This window comes from Lithobates pipiens, unplaced genomic scaffold, assembly GCF_037356315.1.
Source record: "Lithobates pipiens isolate NorthernLeopardFrog02 unplaced genomic scaffold, aLitPip1_a1.2 Scaffold_27, whole genome shotgun sequence".
NCBI classification, from domain to species: Eukaryota; Metazoa; Chordata; class Amphibia; order Anura; family Ranidae; genus Lithobates; species Lithobates pipiens.
The window spans coordinates 171,168,219-171,183,932 of NW_027507788.1; the positions used below are offsets into that span (position 1 = coordinate 171,168,219).

Consider the following 15,714-nt stretch of genomic DNA (forward strand, 5'->3'; position numbering starts at 1 on the left):
TGCTGTGCGTGTCAGTGTTGTTGTTTGCTCTGTGTTAGTGTTGATACATGCTGTTTATCAGTGATGATGTATGTTGTGTGTGTCAGTGTTGGTGCATGCACTGTGTCAGTCAGTGCTACACCTGCAGGCTGGTACCCTCTCCTCTCAGCTGTCACTCTGCTCATGCTGTGCCCAATCACAGTGCAGGGGGCGGGCCGCTGCAGTTGAGGCTGGCAGTGCTGTGATCACATCCATTCTCATCTTCTGCAGCCTCTGCTGGATTATCCGGATCTCTGGCTGTCTGCTGCTTCTGGACATGTTGCTGCACCCGTTCTCCTGGCTCATCCTGAGTGCCATGGCTGCCCTGTGCCTCCTGCAAGGTAGGGAGACCCCCAGCTGCCCCTGCCAGGGGAGCTCTGCTCTGCATGGGGTGATTGCAAGCTCTGCAGCTCACTGTGTCTGCTGTGTATTGTGGTACCTGGGTAACGAGAGTATGTGGGGGGTTGCACATTCAACCCCACCCCCAGTCTCTGCCCACCTGGATGTGAGGGGAGCTGGGTGGAAAAGGGGTTGGCAGTGATTGACACCCCCTCCTGCTGTGTAGTTATTGGTTTTGCATTCCAGAATGTGAAGGGTTAAGTGAAGTCTCTGATCAGGTGATGTTCTCTTCCCTTGCCTGGCACACAATAGGTTAATAGCCTGGCACTCCGCAGTGCCAACATCCTGCACTAATCTTTGGAGCAGAGGGCGCTATGAAGGGGTTAAAGGTCCAGGATGCTGATGAAAGCCCCCCTTGTACTGAACACTGGGGGGAGGGGGGGGGGGTCAGTGAATGGCCGGGGAGATCAGTGTACACACAGTGCACAGGCACTGCTACATACCTGAGCTCAACCCAAACCTACCTACCGCCTGTGTGCAGGGATCGTCGGCTGTGCGAGAGAAACCTGTTGTGTTCACATCCCTTTCCTCTCTATACAATGTATCCCACTACCTTTCATATATATCACACACAATGTATCCGGCTATCCTTCCCATATACACGTACAATGTATCCAATCGACACATCAATTGTGTCCCATATATACAATGTATCTATTCTGTGTACACACAGCATTATCTATCTGATATAGACATAGAATGTTTCCTTCCCGCACCCATACAATGTATCCATCCGATGTACTAATATGATGTATCCATCTGATATACACAGCTATCCATAGTCTGTCCGATCATTTCCTTCCAGCCCGGAGATCGGTCAGCTCTGGCAAATTGCCATTGATGGTGACACCGATATGATTGGCAGAAGTTTGAGCAGAAGGCACACCCCATCAATTAGCACTTATATCTTCTCTACTTTCCTGACATCTCCTCCCCCACCCTAAGCATCATCCTTCTACCCTGGGCATCCCCCCACCAATCTCTATTCTCCTTACCTCTTATTCGGGAATTTCTGGGCATCCCCCCCCCTCAACCCCAGGCACCCCCTTACCCCCTTCCAGTACTCCATTCCCCCCTCCCACCCCCATATCCCAAAGCAGTACTCCATCCCCCTTATCCTCCTCCCTAGGCTTCCCTCTACTCCATCCCCCTCACCCCCTACCCCAGACATCCCTCCATCTCCCTCACCCCTCTACATCAGGCATCTATCCATCCCCATCACCCCCCCCCCCCCCCTCCATGCTCCAAGGCAGTACTCCTCCCCACTCTACCTTAGACTTCCCCCTATTCTCCTTCACCCCCTACCCCAGCAGTACTCCATCCCCCTTACCCCCCTTCTCTGGGCTTCCCTCTATCACCCCCACCCCCATACTGTGATCAGTACTCCACCCCCCTCACCCCTACCCCAGGCATCCCTCCATCTCCCTCATCCCCTACCCCAGGCATCCCTCCATCTCCCTTACCCCCTACCCCAGGCATCCCTCCATCTCCCTCACCCCCTACCCCAGGCATCCCTCCATCTCCCTCATCCCCTACCCCAGGCATCCCTCCATCTCCCTTACCCCCTACCCCAGGCATCCCTTCATCTCCCTCACCCCCTACCCCAGGCATACCTCCATCTCCCTTACCCCCTACCCCAGGCATCCCTCCATCTCCCTCACCCCCTTCCCCAGGCATCCATCCATCTCCCTTACACCCTACCTCAACCATCCCTCCATCATAGCCCCCCCCCCCCATACTACAAGACACTACTCCATCCTCCCTTACTCCCCTACCCTAGGCTTCCCTCTATCTCCCTAAAACCCCCCACCCGTAGCAATACTCCATCCCTCTCACCCCCATACCCTGAGCAGTACTCCCTCTCCCTTACCTCTCCAACCCCAGGCACCCCCCCCCCCCCATTCCTCCACCCCCTATACTCCAAGGCAGTACCCCATCCACCAAAACCCCCCTACCCTAGGCTTCCCTCTACCTCCCTCACCCCTCTGGCATAACCCCCCCCCCCCCATTCCCCAAAGCAGTCCTCTATCTCCCTCACCCCCCTTACCCTAGGCATCCCTCTATCTCCCTTATCCCCCTACCCTAGGCATCCCTCTATCGATACCCCCCCCCCCCTTACTATTCGCCCCTTGTCACCTCACTGGCTGATTACACAAGGATCGGGGTCCGCACTCCGCGGGGGGAAGACGGCGGGTCGGATCTGGTTGTACATATTGGAGGGACTCGGAGAGGCGCTGTCTTGGAGCAAAATAGGCGCAGCTGTGAATCGGTGACCCGATGGCGGTGTCGGTAAAGTCGGGTCGCCCAGTCAGCTCTCCTCCAACAGTTGGTCCAAATACAGCAGCCAATCAGAAATCTCCTCTCTCTGATCTCCGCTCCGCGCTGTTAATGGGATGTGCGGAGCTCCGCGCTGATCCAGGAGAGCCTGCGATTTCTGGGCTCATCCTAAGATTATATCAGACTGAGCTGTGACATCATTAATCCTCATCCAGCTCAAGTATCAGAGGTCACCTGAAAGCTGACAAGTGTCTGACGTCACACAATCCACACTCTGGGGCTGGGAGACAGTGTGAGGTCAGATAGAATGTACTCCTTCTGTCTTATGGGTTCGCCTTCAAAATAAATAGAACGTATCAAACCACACATCAGCGCATGATGCCATGTATGTGAACGCTCATCAAGACACCCGTAAGGAAATCATAACACGTGAACACACATTAGGGCACATAATAGCGCACCATGACATACAGACGCATACAGCACATGACCGCACATCACAAACGCACACAGGTTGGTACAAGGCTTTTTGACACCCTAGGCACAACCTCATTTTGCCACCCCCATTGACTCCACCCCCTTTGCCCTGCCCATGTATACCCCACCTTTTTAATGAAGCGCCTATCAAATGCTGCCTCACCAGCGCCCATTATGCAGCCTCACCAGCACTCATCAACTGCAGTCTCACCAGCGCCCATCAACGCAGCTTCACCAGTGCCCATGAAATGCAGCCTCACCAGCACCCATCAATGCAGCCTCACCAGCACCCACCAATGCAGCCTACCAGCAACTATCAATGCAACCGCACTAGCACCCATCAAATGCAGGGTCATCAGCGCCCATCAAATGCAGCCTTATCAGTGCCTATCAATGTAGCCTCACCAGCACCCATCAAATGCAGCCTCACCAGTGCCTATCAATGCAGCCTCACCAGCACCCATCAAATGCAGTCACACCAGCGCCCATCAAATGCAGCCTCACCAGCGGCCATTGAATGCAGCCTAACCAGGGCCCATCAATGCAGCCTCACCAGCGGCAATCAAATGCAGCCTCACCAGCGCCCATCAAATGCAGCCTCACCAGTGCCCATCAAATGCACCCTCACCAGAGCCCATCAATGCACCCTCACCAGCGCCCATCAAATACAGCCTCACCAGCACTCATCAATGCAGCCTCATCATTGCCCATCAAATGCAGCCTCACCAGCGCCCATCAAATGCAGCCTCACCATTGCCCATCAAATGCACCCTCACCAGCACCCATCAAATGCAGCCTTACAAGAGCCTATCAATGCAGCCTCACCAGCAGCGCCCATCAAATACAGCCTCACCAGCGCCCATCAAATGCAGCCTCGCCAGCACCCATCAATGCAGCCTCACAAGCACCCATCAATGCAGCCTCACCAGCACCCATCAAATGTAGCCTCACCAGCGCCCATCAAATGCAGCCTCACCAGCACCCATCAATGCAGCCTCACCAGTACCCATCAATGCAGCCTCACCAGCACCCATCAATGCAGCCTCACCAGTACCCATCAAATTCAGCCTCACCAGAGCCCATTAATGCAGTCTCACCAGCGCCCATTAAAATACAGTCTCACCAGTGCCCATCAAATTCAGCCTCACCAGCACCCTTCAAATGCAGCCTCAGCAGCGCCCATCAAATTCAGCCTCACCAGTGCCCATCAAATGCAGCCTCACCAGCGCCCATCAATGCAGCCTCACCAGCGCCCATCAAATGCAGCCTCATCAGCGCCCATCAAATGCAGCCTCACCAGCATCCATCAATGCAGCCTCACCAGCGTCCATCAAATGCAGCCTACCAGCGCCCATGAATGAATGTTTGCTTGCTTCCATTTATTCGGGAGTCGGGACACAGACACAGTCATCGGCCGCTGCTGGTAGCACCGGCCCTGCATACACATAGACATGTGAACACACACAACAACACGCAAATGCACATCATGACATGGAAACACATGTAGATGTGTGTTGATGTACATTAGCATACACAATGCATTGAAATGTGCATTAAAACAAATGCACAGTAATGTGTATCTGCATGGAATTTGATGCATTTTTTTACCCTTCAACAGGAAACCGCATCACCGCAAAGCAGAAAAGGGGTTTTTGGCTTTAGAGGTCAGGTGACCTTTGACCCCTGACACTCAGGCTGAAGAGTACATAGGAGACAAGTCATGGTCAGCCTGCAGGATTCTGATTAGTTCATATTCTTGTATCAGCCCCGCCATGACCGGTTCTCTTTCTCAGTGGTTTGTAATTGGTGATCTTCTATTGGAGAAACCCCTGGCAGTGGATGTGGCTTCAGCACTCTGATTGGCTGGGGGAACCGGGCCTGGCCGTCAGATGGTGTGTGGAGTGCTGTGCTGTGCCGTGAATTCGAATTTCTTGCATCTCTCGTTGTCTTATGTCACTCTATCAGGACCTTAGTATGATGTCCGGTTTACAATCTCTACCTATGCTGTGCCATGAGGGGGGCCTAATCAGACAGCAGGGCTTGGTCACTCGTTTCCTTAGTGGGCAACAACAGGCGAGGTGAGATCATTAATGCACTGATTTTACACTGTTAAGCTGGCCATACATTATACAATTTTATTATTCCTTTACATTTACATTCAACTATTTAAGGATGGGTGGATGGGCGAACGGTTCGGCCCAAGCTAAAATTCAGGGCCGAAAGTTCTCAGAAAAACTGAATTATAGAGTCGTTCAACCATTCATTCGAGCCACCGAAGGACCACAATGCACTGTGCCCCCGCACAGTGCATTAAGAGCCCTGATTGGCTGAAGCAATGAAAGCTTCACCCATTTAGGGCACAGAGCACCTGGTAGCCATTGTATGCGCAATTATTTGCATATCAGCCTTCAAAATGGGCCCGACTGCATAGAAATTGAAAGTGTTTAGGTTTAAACTCATATTATTTATGGTTTCGGTAAATCTAAAGGAAAATTGTATAATCTATGGCCAGCCTTACCGATCTTTTCTGTGCACTTACCTGAAAGTATGGAAATCATGTCCTGCCAGGGATCTTCTGTATGCCTATGGCAGAGAATTAAAGTGATCGGGATCAGATAAGTAAAAGGGGAGGGTCGGGGGGAGCTACAGCACAGAAGGTATTTCACCTTAATTAATTGAATGCATTAAGGTGAAAACTTTAAGGCTTTATAATCATTTTAACCCCTTCTAGACTATGACACCATTTGCCGGTAGACATAAAACCACTGGTGCGCGCAGTCACCCCCCTTCTCCCACTGGGGTCCACTATGTACTTAGAAAACTGTTTGCTGGCCTGGTTGTAGATCATTGTCATAATGTATGTATGATCTCATATGATACATCTGAATTATTTCTTTTGATGAGGGAAATAATTCAGTCACTATACAGGAAAGAGCTGCCCCTTTCCCTCTGCTGCCTCTAGGCATCAGCCTACTCTGCCTAATGAGAAGTTAGGGCCTGCTGAATTTGAATTCACAGACTGACACATGGACAATGGTAAGCTGGCTATACACACAATCTCTGTACAATTTCCTTAAAGGGGAAATAAAGCCAAAAATACCTGTCTTTCAAAGGCTCAATGCCCACAAGGTCCTTTGCCCATGCAGGCATCTTCTCCCCAGATTCTTCCAGGTGCCAGTCTTTGGCCACCTTGATGACATCAATACGCAGATGTGCAGACGTGCAGTCAACCTCATATACAGGCACTGTGCTGGAATGCAAAGTGAGCTGCACATGCTCAGTTGAGTTTTCAGTTTACAGAGGCAGATAAGTGTATTTTATTGTGGAAGAGACATTTCAGCCATACACTATGCAATCATATTGTACAATCTCTGTTTGGTCTGACAAACCTATGTAATATGAGGACAGACCTAAATAATTGATTTGAATTGTATCCAATCAGGCAGACCTTTGCACTACATAGTTGATAATAGATCTAAATGAGAATGTACAATCAGCTTGTGTGGTGTATCAGCCACCTTTTAAACAACAGATTTGGTTATTATGAAATCAGACAGGCCCTTGCACTGAATAGTTAATGGTAGATCTAATCTAAATGAGATTGTACAATCACATTGTATAATATATGATCAGCCTTGCATTTCTTGTTCTCCTCTTATGTTTGTGTACTCAGCGTGGAATATGGAGAAATCTGACAGATATGCAGTGGTTACTGACCGGTCCTTGCAGGGCCTGTCAGGATTGTGAATGACCCTGTAATAAGAACCAATATAAATTGTGCACTGCCTCTCGGGGCAGTCCTGTTAGGCTGGATTCACACCTACGCATTTTTAGTGCTTTTTGCATTTTGCAGATTTTCTCTAAAGAACATGTTCCATAGGAGACCATGTTAATTGGGCTGTAGTGCAAATCTGAAAAATGCAAAAAGCACTAAAAATGCATATGAATCAAGCCTTAGAGAGTGGGAGGGCACAGTTATTATTACTAGCATCTATAGCTGCTGGCAATAATCGTGTGCCAAAATTCTAACATGCTGGTTGTACCTAAGTTGATCGATGGATCGACTTGGGTACAATCAGCCTGCTCATAATTGGTTCGAATCTCAGCCCTGCTAAATCATCCGAGATTCCAACCATCTATGGCCAGCTTTAATGTCCTCCCTCCCGTTGGCTATGACATTGCCTACACTATCTCCTATAAATGCTTTATCCCATCAGGTATTGCAGTTACATACATGCCAACAGTTCAGGATTTGGCGGGACAGTCCCACATCTTGATCCTCTGTTCTGCCGATGCTGTGTCCCGTGGTGTGTCCTGGAATCACAGCATCAACCTTACTGGAGTTACTGCATGTGCACTGTAATTCAATAAATAATTAATTGTGGGGATCGGGGCAACAATTGGGTGGCTTCTGCATATTTAGAGGCGGGGTCTGGGTGGGTTCAATTTGTAAAGCAGGTATGGAGGGCATTTCATGTAGACTCTGGCTAAGTGAATCAGATCAGTGGCAGGCTTAGAGCAGGCTCATAGCTATCAATAATATCAGCGCAGCAGGCATAGGCAGGTGCAGAGACTGATGTGGGGTGGCTAACAGGGAACAGCAGGAGGACTAATCCCAGTGGCAGCATACATGCCAAGTGTACCATATTCATAACAATATACTCCCACTGCACTGACCTGGGGTGGCTAACAGGGAACAGCTGGAGGACTAATCCTAGTGGCAGCATACATGCCGATTGTACCATAATCATATCAATATACTCCCATTGCACTGACCTAACTATCCTGCACCTCCCGATCTACAATCTTAAACCACAATTTATATATATATATAGATATATATATATATATATATATATATATATATATATATATATATATATATCTATATATATATATATATTTGTATAGTCCGTTGGTCCACCAGCCTTCCAATCTGCTGTGCCTGATATTCCTTGATCCGGGCAAGCCGCATCTCTGCTAAGAGCTGTCATTGATTGCTAGGACTGCTAGCATCCTAGCAACCAATTACATCACGTGTGCCCGCCCCCCTGCAGAGTGCTTCTCTTTTCAGCTACTGTCTTCTACTTTCTGACTACAGGGCCTTGTAGCAACACTCCTTGTTGTCGGCAGGTCACAGGACCTTGCCATCTTCCCTGCGGCCAACAGATCCCATCCAGCTAGCAAGATACCGTGTCAGCAGATCTGTCCCAAAATCAAATCTAAATTATTGGGACTGACGCCATGTTTTGCCGCACCAGGTGACACCAACCCTAGTGACGCCACTGGGTCTGGGTGGGACCAATTTGGAAAATAGGTATGGAGGGCAATTCCTGTATATTTAGCAGTGGGGTCTGGGTGGGACCAACTTGGAAAGCAGATATGGTGGGCATTTCCTGCATATTTAGAGACGGGGTCTGGGTGGGACCAACTTGGAAAGCAGATATGGCGGGCATTTCCTCTATATTTATAGGCAGAATCTGGGTGGGACCAGCTTGGAAAGCAGATATGGTGGGCACTTCCTACATATTTAGAGGTGGGGTCTAGGTGGGACAAACTTGGAAAGCAGGTATGGTGGGCATTTCTTGTATATTTTTAGGCAGAGTCTTGGTGAGACCAACTTGGAAAGCAGGTATGGAGGGCATTTCCTGCATATGTATAAGCAGAGTCTGGGTAGGACCAACTTGGAAAGCAGATATGGTGGGCATTTCCTGCATATTTAGAGGTGAGGTCTGGGTGGGACCAACTTGGAATGCAGATATGGTGGGCATTTCCTCTATATTTATAGGCAGAGTCTGAGTGGGACCAACTTGGAAAGCAAGTATGGTTGGCATTTCCTCTATATTTATAGGCAGAATCTGGGTGGGACCAACTTGGAAAGCAGATATGGTGGGCATTTGCTGCATATTTAGAGGTGAGGTCTGGGTGGGACCAACTTGGAAAGCAGGTATGGAGGGAATTTTCTGCATAATAAGAGATGAGGTCTGGGTGGGACCAACATGGAAAGTGGGCACAGTGGACATTTTCTCTAATTTAGGGGCATCGGTGGGGTTACCAGAATCAGGACCTTAATGTTGGTAAGTATGCAGCTGTGTGCCAGTCCCATACAGGTGAGATCCGACCAGAGTCTGGGTGTGACAGTTAAGCCAGTAAAATGAAGACACTGCTCCAGGTCAGCCCACCTCTCCAGCCCCCCAGTCCATACAAGGAGGTGCTGGTCCTGTCTCAAGCCTTAGGATACTTTCACATAGAACAGTGGGTGACTGCACTCAAATGTATGAAAATTGCAGACAGATTTATTGGTAATCCATCTATACAAAGACATCAAAGCTACAGCAGGCAGGGAACAGCATCAATGTGTTTCATGCTACAAGCTCTTAATCATACCTCATGTAGCGTGAAACACATCAATGCTGTTCCCTGCCTGCGGTAGCTGTGATATTTTTGTATTGATGGATTACCAATAAATTTGTTTGCAATTTTCATACATTTGAGTGCGGTCACCCACTGTTCTACCTGGGTGCAGGACCGTTTTTAAGGCAGGGCAAAAGGGGCAACTGCCCTGGGCGCCATCATTGTAGTGGGGCCCAAAGCAGCTGCCTCATACTTGCCAACTATCCCAGTTTAAATTCCCTTATCCCTTGAAGTTTTAGTCCCGTGCTGTGTCCCGATATCTCAATGTAAACATCTGCTGCTGCTACCCAGCTCTGCCCTATTGCCATGTACAGATGACTCACTTGCAGACCCAGTGTTTACATGTAAATAACCTGCATTAATATGTAAATAGTCGTGGACCACGGCATTGATATTTAAATAGAGGCAGCATTCATATGTATATAATTTCCCCCTGAGGACACATCCACCATCACCAATACTGAAGGGGGGCATGCTTGAAAATCCTGCCTACAATTGTGGTCATTAAGCCTAACATCATGTCCTGCAAAAGTAAGCAAATTGGAGGTGTAACCCTTCTTCAAAATAACATAGTGCCAAAGCACCCTGAATTTTGGTAACCTTTAGCAACCAATCAGTGAGCAGTAATGCTGTGCACTAACCTCTTGCAACCAATCAGTGAGCAGTAGTAATGTGCAGTAGCCCCCTAACAACCAATTAGTGAGTGGTATAGATGTTCAGTAACCTCTAGCATTCAATCGGTGGGCAGTATTGATGAACAGTAATCTATAGCAACCAATCAACAAGCAGAAGTCATGTGCTGTAACCTCTAGAAAATAACAGTGAGTCCTAATGTGTTCTGTAACCTCTAGCAGCCAGTCAGTGAGCGGTAATGGTACACTGTAACCTCTGGCAACCAATCACAATCGCTGCCTGATCTGATTCAGTAAACTGATTTTGAGTCTAGCTGCTATTTATTGTATGTCTCAAAGCATGTGGAGAGCGAAATTGCATGGAAGAGGGGGCCCAAGAAAATGTTTGCCCAAGGTCCAGTCAATTTTAAAGACGGCCCTGCCTGGGTGTGACATGTCTTCTTGATGGTGTGCCCAGCATCATTGCTCAGATTGTTGCTGAGACTCTGATCCCCATACATTGCACTTTGTACATTGTTAAAGTGGTTGTAAACCCTTACAAACCACTTTGGCCTACAGGTAAGCCTAGATTAAGGCTTACCTGTAGGTCCAAGAAATATCTCCCAAACCTATATGGTTTAGGAGATATTTGCCCGAAGGCGGGCACCGCTGTCTGCGGCGCGCAGGCGCACTGAGCGTGGCATAGACGATGACGAAGATGCCGAGCAATGCCGCGCGTCTCGGCTCCCGTGCGCATGCGCGGGAGTGACGTCATCGCTGCTCCGGCGAATCACAGCGCCGGAGCAGCGAGACCCACGGAGACCCACCAAGAAGATGGACGCTTGGAACTACAGGGGACAGCGGTGACATCGCTGGCTCCTGTGTCAGGTAAGTGACACATAATGGGCTACTATGTGATGCATAGTAGTCCATTATGCTTTGCCTTTGCAGGGAATGAAAGAGGAAGTAAACTCATCAGGGTTTACTTCCTCTTTAAAATAAAGACACATTTCCATAAAATCCAATTTATGGTTGCTAGATGAAGAAGAGTACCTATCACCTCAATGGATGCAAGCTGTCCAGCTTGGCCAGACATATCCGATTTCACAGCATATCAAATGCTGTGTGGAGTAGATGAGTGTATTGCTGGCGTTAGGGGTGGAGTCAGGAACGGGTCTGGGTCTATTAAAGTTCTCAATAAAGCTTTATAGTGTTTTCACTGAGACAGAGCATACAGCAAGCTTTTATCTCAGCAACCAATAAGGATTTGTCTTTCAAATTAAACAAGAAATATGATTTGCCATTCTCACCTCTCCTTCCCTTTTCTTAGTAATAGTCTTTTAACCTCAGTGCTGAAGAAAAGGACTGTCCCTTAAAGTTGCAGGCAATCAGCATTTGACCTGTACTGAAGAAAGTTTATTCTGGGTCTTGAGGGCCACAATCCTTCATTGAGGGCCCTGTATCCTAATTATGTGTTTTTACCCCAAGTCATCAGATTCGGCTTTTTGGGATTGAGCTGTCGGTGTATGAAGGTCATTGGTGGCTGTGAGGCACTACAGACAGTTCTTATTGTGACAACTTTGATACATCAGGTCTATGATGTTTAAAGCTCACCACACACGTTATATTCTGACTGTGCACTCGCCTTAAGATCCACCGAAAACAAACCAATTGTTAGATTAGTTAGGTCCTCATTTTACATAGTTTTGGTAAATCTAGGTTTGATTGTTCAAGGATTGTATGATCAGATTGTAATGTGTATAGTGACTTTTAGGCTGTCCATACACTATACAATCAGATTGCACAATCACTTTAAATCTGTCAACAAGTATGTAGTGCAAGGGCCTGTCTGATTGGATATAAATTGATTGGATAGTTTAGTCAGGTCCTTATATTATATAGATTTGGTAGAGTTAAAGTTGATTGTACAGTCAGATTGCAACTTGTATGAAGGGCCTTAGTCCTCCAAACATGGTTAACCACTGCATGACCGCGCTATAGCCGAAAGACAGCTACAGTGCAGCTCTCTCGTTAGACGCCCTCCCAGAACCACTCCCTCCGCACGCCCCCTGAGATGCCATGCGGCGCACACTCTGTTATTGCTGTGTCCTTCGGACACAGCTGATCACAGATCGCAGTAAAGGGCCAATAACAGCAGCCCTTTGCCATGTGATCAGCCGTGTACAATCACAGCTGATCACATGTAAACAAACTACATCGGCTATCAACATTCTCAGGCACTGTCACGGTGTGAAAAGAGGAGAGCCGGTAACTGGCAATTCAGACAGCACACATTCACACTGATTATCAGTACAGCCCCATCAGTGCCACCTATCAGTGCCTCATATCAGTGCATCCTCATCAATGGCTCCTCATCAGTGCCATCTCATTAGTGCTACCTATCAGTGCTGCATATCAGTGCAGCCTCATCAGTGGCTCCCCCTCAGTGCCATCTCATCAGTGCTACCTATCAGTGCTGCATATCAGTGCATACTCATCAGTGGCTCCCCCTCAGTGCCATCTCATCAGTGCTACCTATCAGTGCTGCATATCAGTGCAGCCTCATCAGTGCATCCTCATCAGTGCTGCATATCAGTGCCTCCTCATCAGTGCTGCATATCAGTGCTTCCTCATCAGTGCCGTGTTATCAGTGCCAGCTATCAGTGCTGCATATCAGTGCAGCCTCATCAGTTCCTCCTCATCAGTGCCCATCAGTGTCGCCTCATCAGTACTGCATAGCAGTGCAGACTTATCAGTGCCCATCAGTGCTGCCTCATTCATTAGTTCCCATCATTTCAGCCTATCAGTTCTTATCATTGCCTCATATCAGTGCTGCATATCATTGCAGCATCATTAGTGCTGCCTCATTAGTGCCTATCAGTGCCACCTCATCAGTGCAGCCTATCAGTGCCCATTATTGAAGCCTATCAATGCCCATCAGTGCAGCATATCAGTGCTTATCATTGCAGCTTATCAGCACCCATCAGTACCGCCTCATAAGTGCCACCTATCAGAGCTGCATATCAGTGCAGCCTCATCAGTGCCTCCTCATCAGTGACCATCCGTGCTGCCTCATTAGTGCCACCCTATTAGTGCCCATCATTGCAGCCTATCAGTTCCCATCATTGCCACATTCTATTGCCTATTAGTGCTGCATATCAGTACAGCCTCATCAGTGCCCCCTCATTAGTGTCCATCAGTGCCACCTCATCAGTGCCCATCAGTGCAGCCTATCAGTGCCCATCATTGAAGCCTATCAGTGCCCATCAGTGCAGCCTATCAATGCCCATCATTGCAGACTATCAGTGCCCATCAGTGCAGCCTATCAGTGCCCATCAGTGTAGCCTTTCACTGCCCATCATTGAAGCCTATCAGTGCCCATCATTGAAACCTATCAGTGCCCATCATTGCAGCATATCAGTGCACATCAGTGCAGCCTATTAGTGCTCATCAGTGCACATCAGTGAAGAAGAAAAATTACTTATTTGCAAAATTTTATAATAGAAACTAAGAAAAATTTTCTGACTTTGTTTGTTTAGCAAAAAATTAAAAAACGCAGAGGTGATCAAATACCACTAAAAGAAAGCTCTATCTGTGGGAAAAAAATGATAAAAATATAATTTGGGTACAGTGTTGTGTGAACGCACAATTGTCATTCAAAATGTGACAACACTGAAAGCTAAAAATTGGCCTTGGTAGGAAGAGGGTGACAGTGCCCAGTATTGAAGTGGTTAATGGAGAAATCTCACTGGTTGCTGCCAGCAATACTGACAATTTTCTCTTTAGTCGCTTTAAGACCCTTAATACACGTTACCATCCAACCAAACAATCTGTTTATAATTGACTTTAGATCTACCAAATCTATATAACATGAAGACCTACCTAAACTATCAAATCAATTTGTATCCAGTCAGGCAGGCCCTTGCACTACACACTTGTAGGTAGATCTAAAAGAGATTGTATAATCTGATTGTATAGTGTATGGGCAGCCTTAGACAGACAGTCGCTCTATTAGATGTTCTCAGACGTAACCCACAAACATAAACCTGGAATTCAGTTCATTCCACAACGTATATCTTTTGCCCCCGGAATGGCATTTTGTCGTAGGCTGACCTCCGGGCTGGATTCTGATTAATATTCTCCTCCGGATCTCTGGCGACTCCCGTCAAATCTTCTCCCGTTTAATGGCTCGTTTGGCTGATTTGTTTGGGTTTTATCGTCGAGTTTTCACTTGGCTCAGCAAAGCTTGTAAAATGTCCGTTCAGCCGGCCATTAAAAAACACTAATTATCAGACGGCTTCTGCTAAATGAGGGTCGTATCTGGAGAACTGAACGCAGCAACCAATCACGTAACAGCTTTCATGTTGTGTTTTTTTTATTCCATACGCTGGAAATGGGATGTCTGATTGGTTGATGCTAGTTGGCACATCATTGCTGTCTGCTGCATTGGGGGATGCCAGTCAGTTTGGGGATTTGGTGATTCTGGCACAATGCAGATTGGCACCCAGAGCATTTCCTGCCTTTTATATTCCCCCTTTAAATACTTTGACTGACCATAAACTATGCAATCTCCTTTAGATCCTTCAAGAACTATGTAGTGCCTAACTGACTGCAGATTGATTGGATAAATCAGGTAGGTCCTCATATTACATAGTTTTGGTAAATTATAAATAGATTTTATGGTCAGATTGTAATGTGTATAGTGACCCTTAGGCTGGGTCATCATAATGCCAAGGTGAAATGCTCCCTGCAGACTGTGCACAGCGCCAGTATCTGCCGCCTCTGCCTTTCAGCCTTCGATCACCATACTGTAGACCAGTGATCCCCAAATTGCGGCCCGGAGGGCAGATGTGGCCCTTTGCTCGCTTTTATCCAGCCCTTGGGGCATTATTCCATCCACTGACACCAACAATTGGTCATGTGACCCCCTATTGATACCAACAATGAGACATATGTCCTTCCAATGAAGGAGCACAATTCCTCCCAATGACACCAACAATGGGGCCCAATTCTTCCCACTAACACCAACGATGGGGCATTATTCCATCGACTGACACCAACAATTGGGCATATGACCTCCTATTGATACCAACAATTGGATATATGTCCTTCCAATGAAGGGGCACAATTCCTCCCAATGACACCAACAATGGGGCCCAAGTCTTCCCACTAACACCAACAATGGGGCATCATCAATTCATTCCACTAACACCAACAGCTGAGCATACCACATGTCCTCGTCCTCCCAATGACACCAATAAAGGGGCACAATTTCTCCTAATGACACCAACGTTGGGGCACTATTCCAACCACTGACACCAAAGATGAGGCATTGTTTACTCCCACTGACACCAAGAACTTTTACTACTCCCACTGGCCTCAGTCTGGCCCCCGCAGAGTCTGAAGGCCCTTTGTTTAGAAAGTTTGCGGAAATCTGAGGAAAATGTAGATTGGTATTCAAATACAGAGGCGGCCAAGCGGTCCTCATGGCCATTAATCTCGGTGTCTTGTTGCTCTA

The 15,714-nt window shown here is 47.7% G+C and overlaps 1 protein-coding gene across 1 annotated transcript in view; it reads left to right on the forward strand.

The window, feature by feature from the left end:
* The first annotated feature begins 210 nt into the window (after positions 1-210).
* Positions 211-15,714, forward strand: part of LOC143934346 (neurotrimin-like) — a 1,051,135-nt gene continuing 1,035,631 nt past the window's right edge. Inside the window, exon 1 of the mRNA XM_077457895.1 lies at positions 211-359. Within this exon, the coding sequence (XP_077314021.1) occupies positions 296-359 (64 nt within the window). The 5' untranslated portion in view covers positions 211-295. The remainder of the gene's footprint in view (positions 360-15,714) is intronic.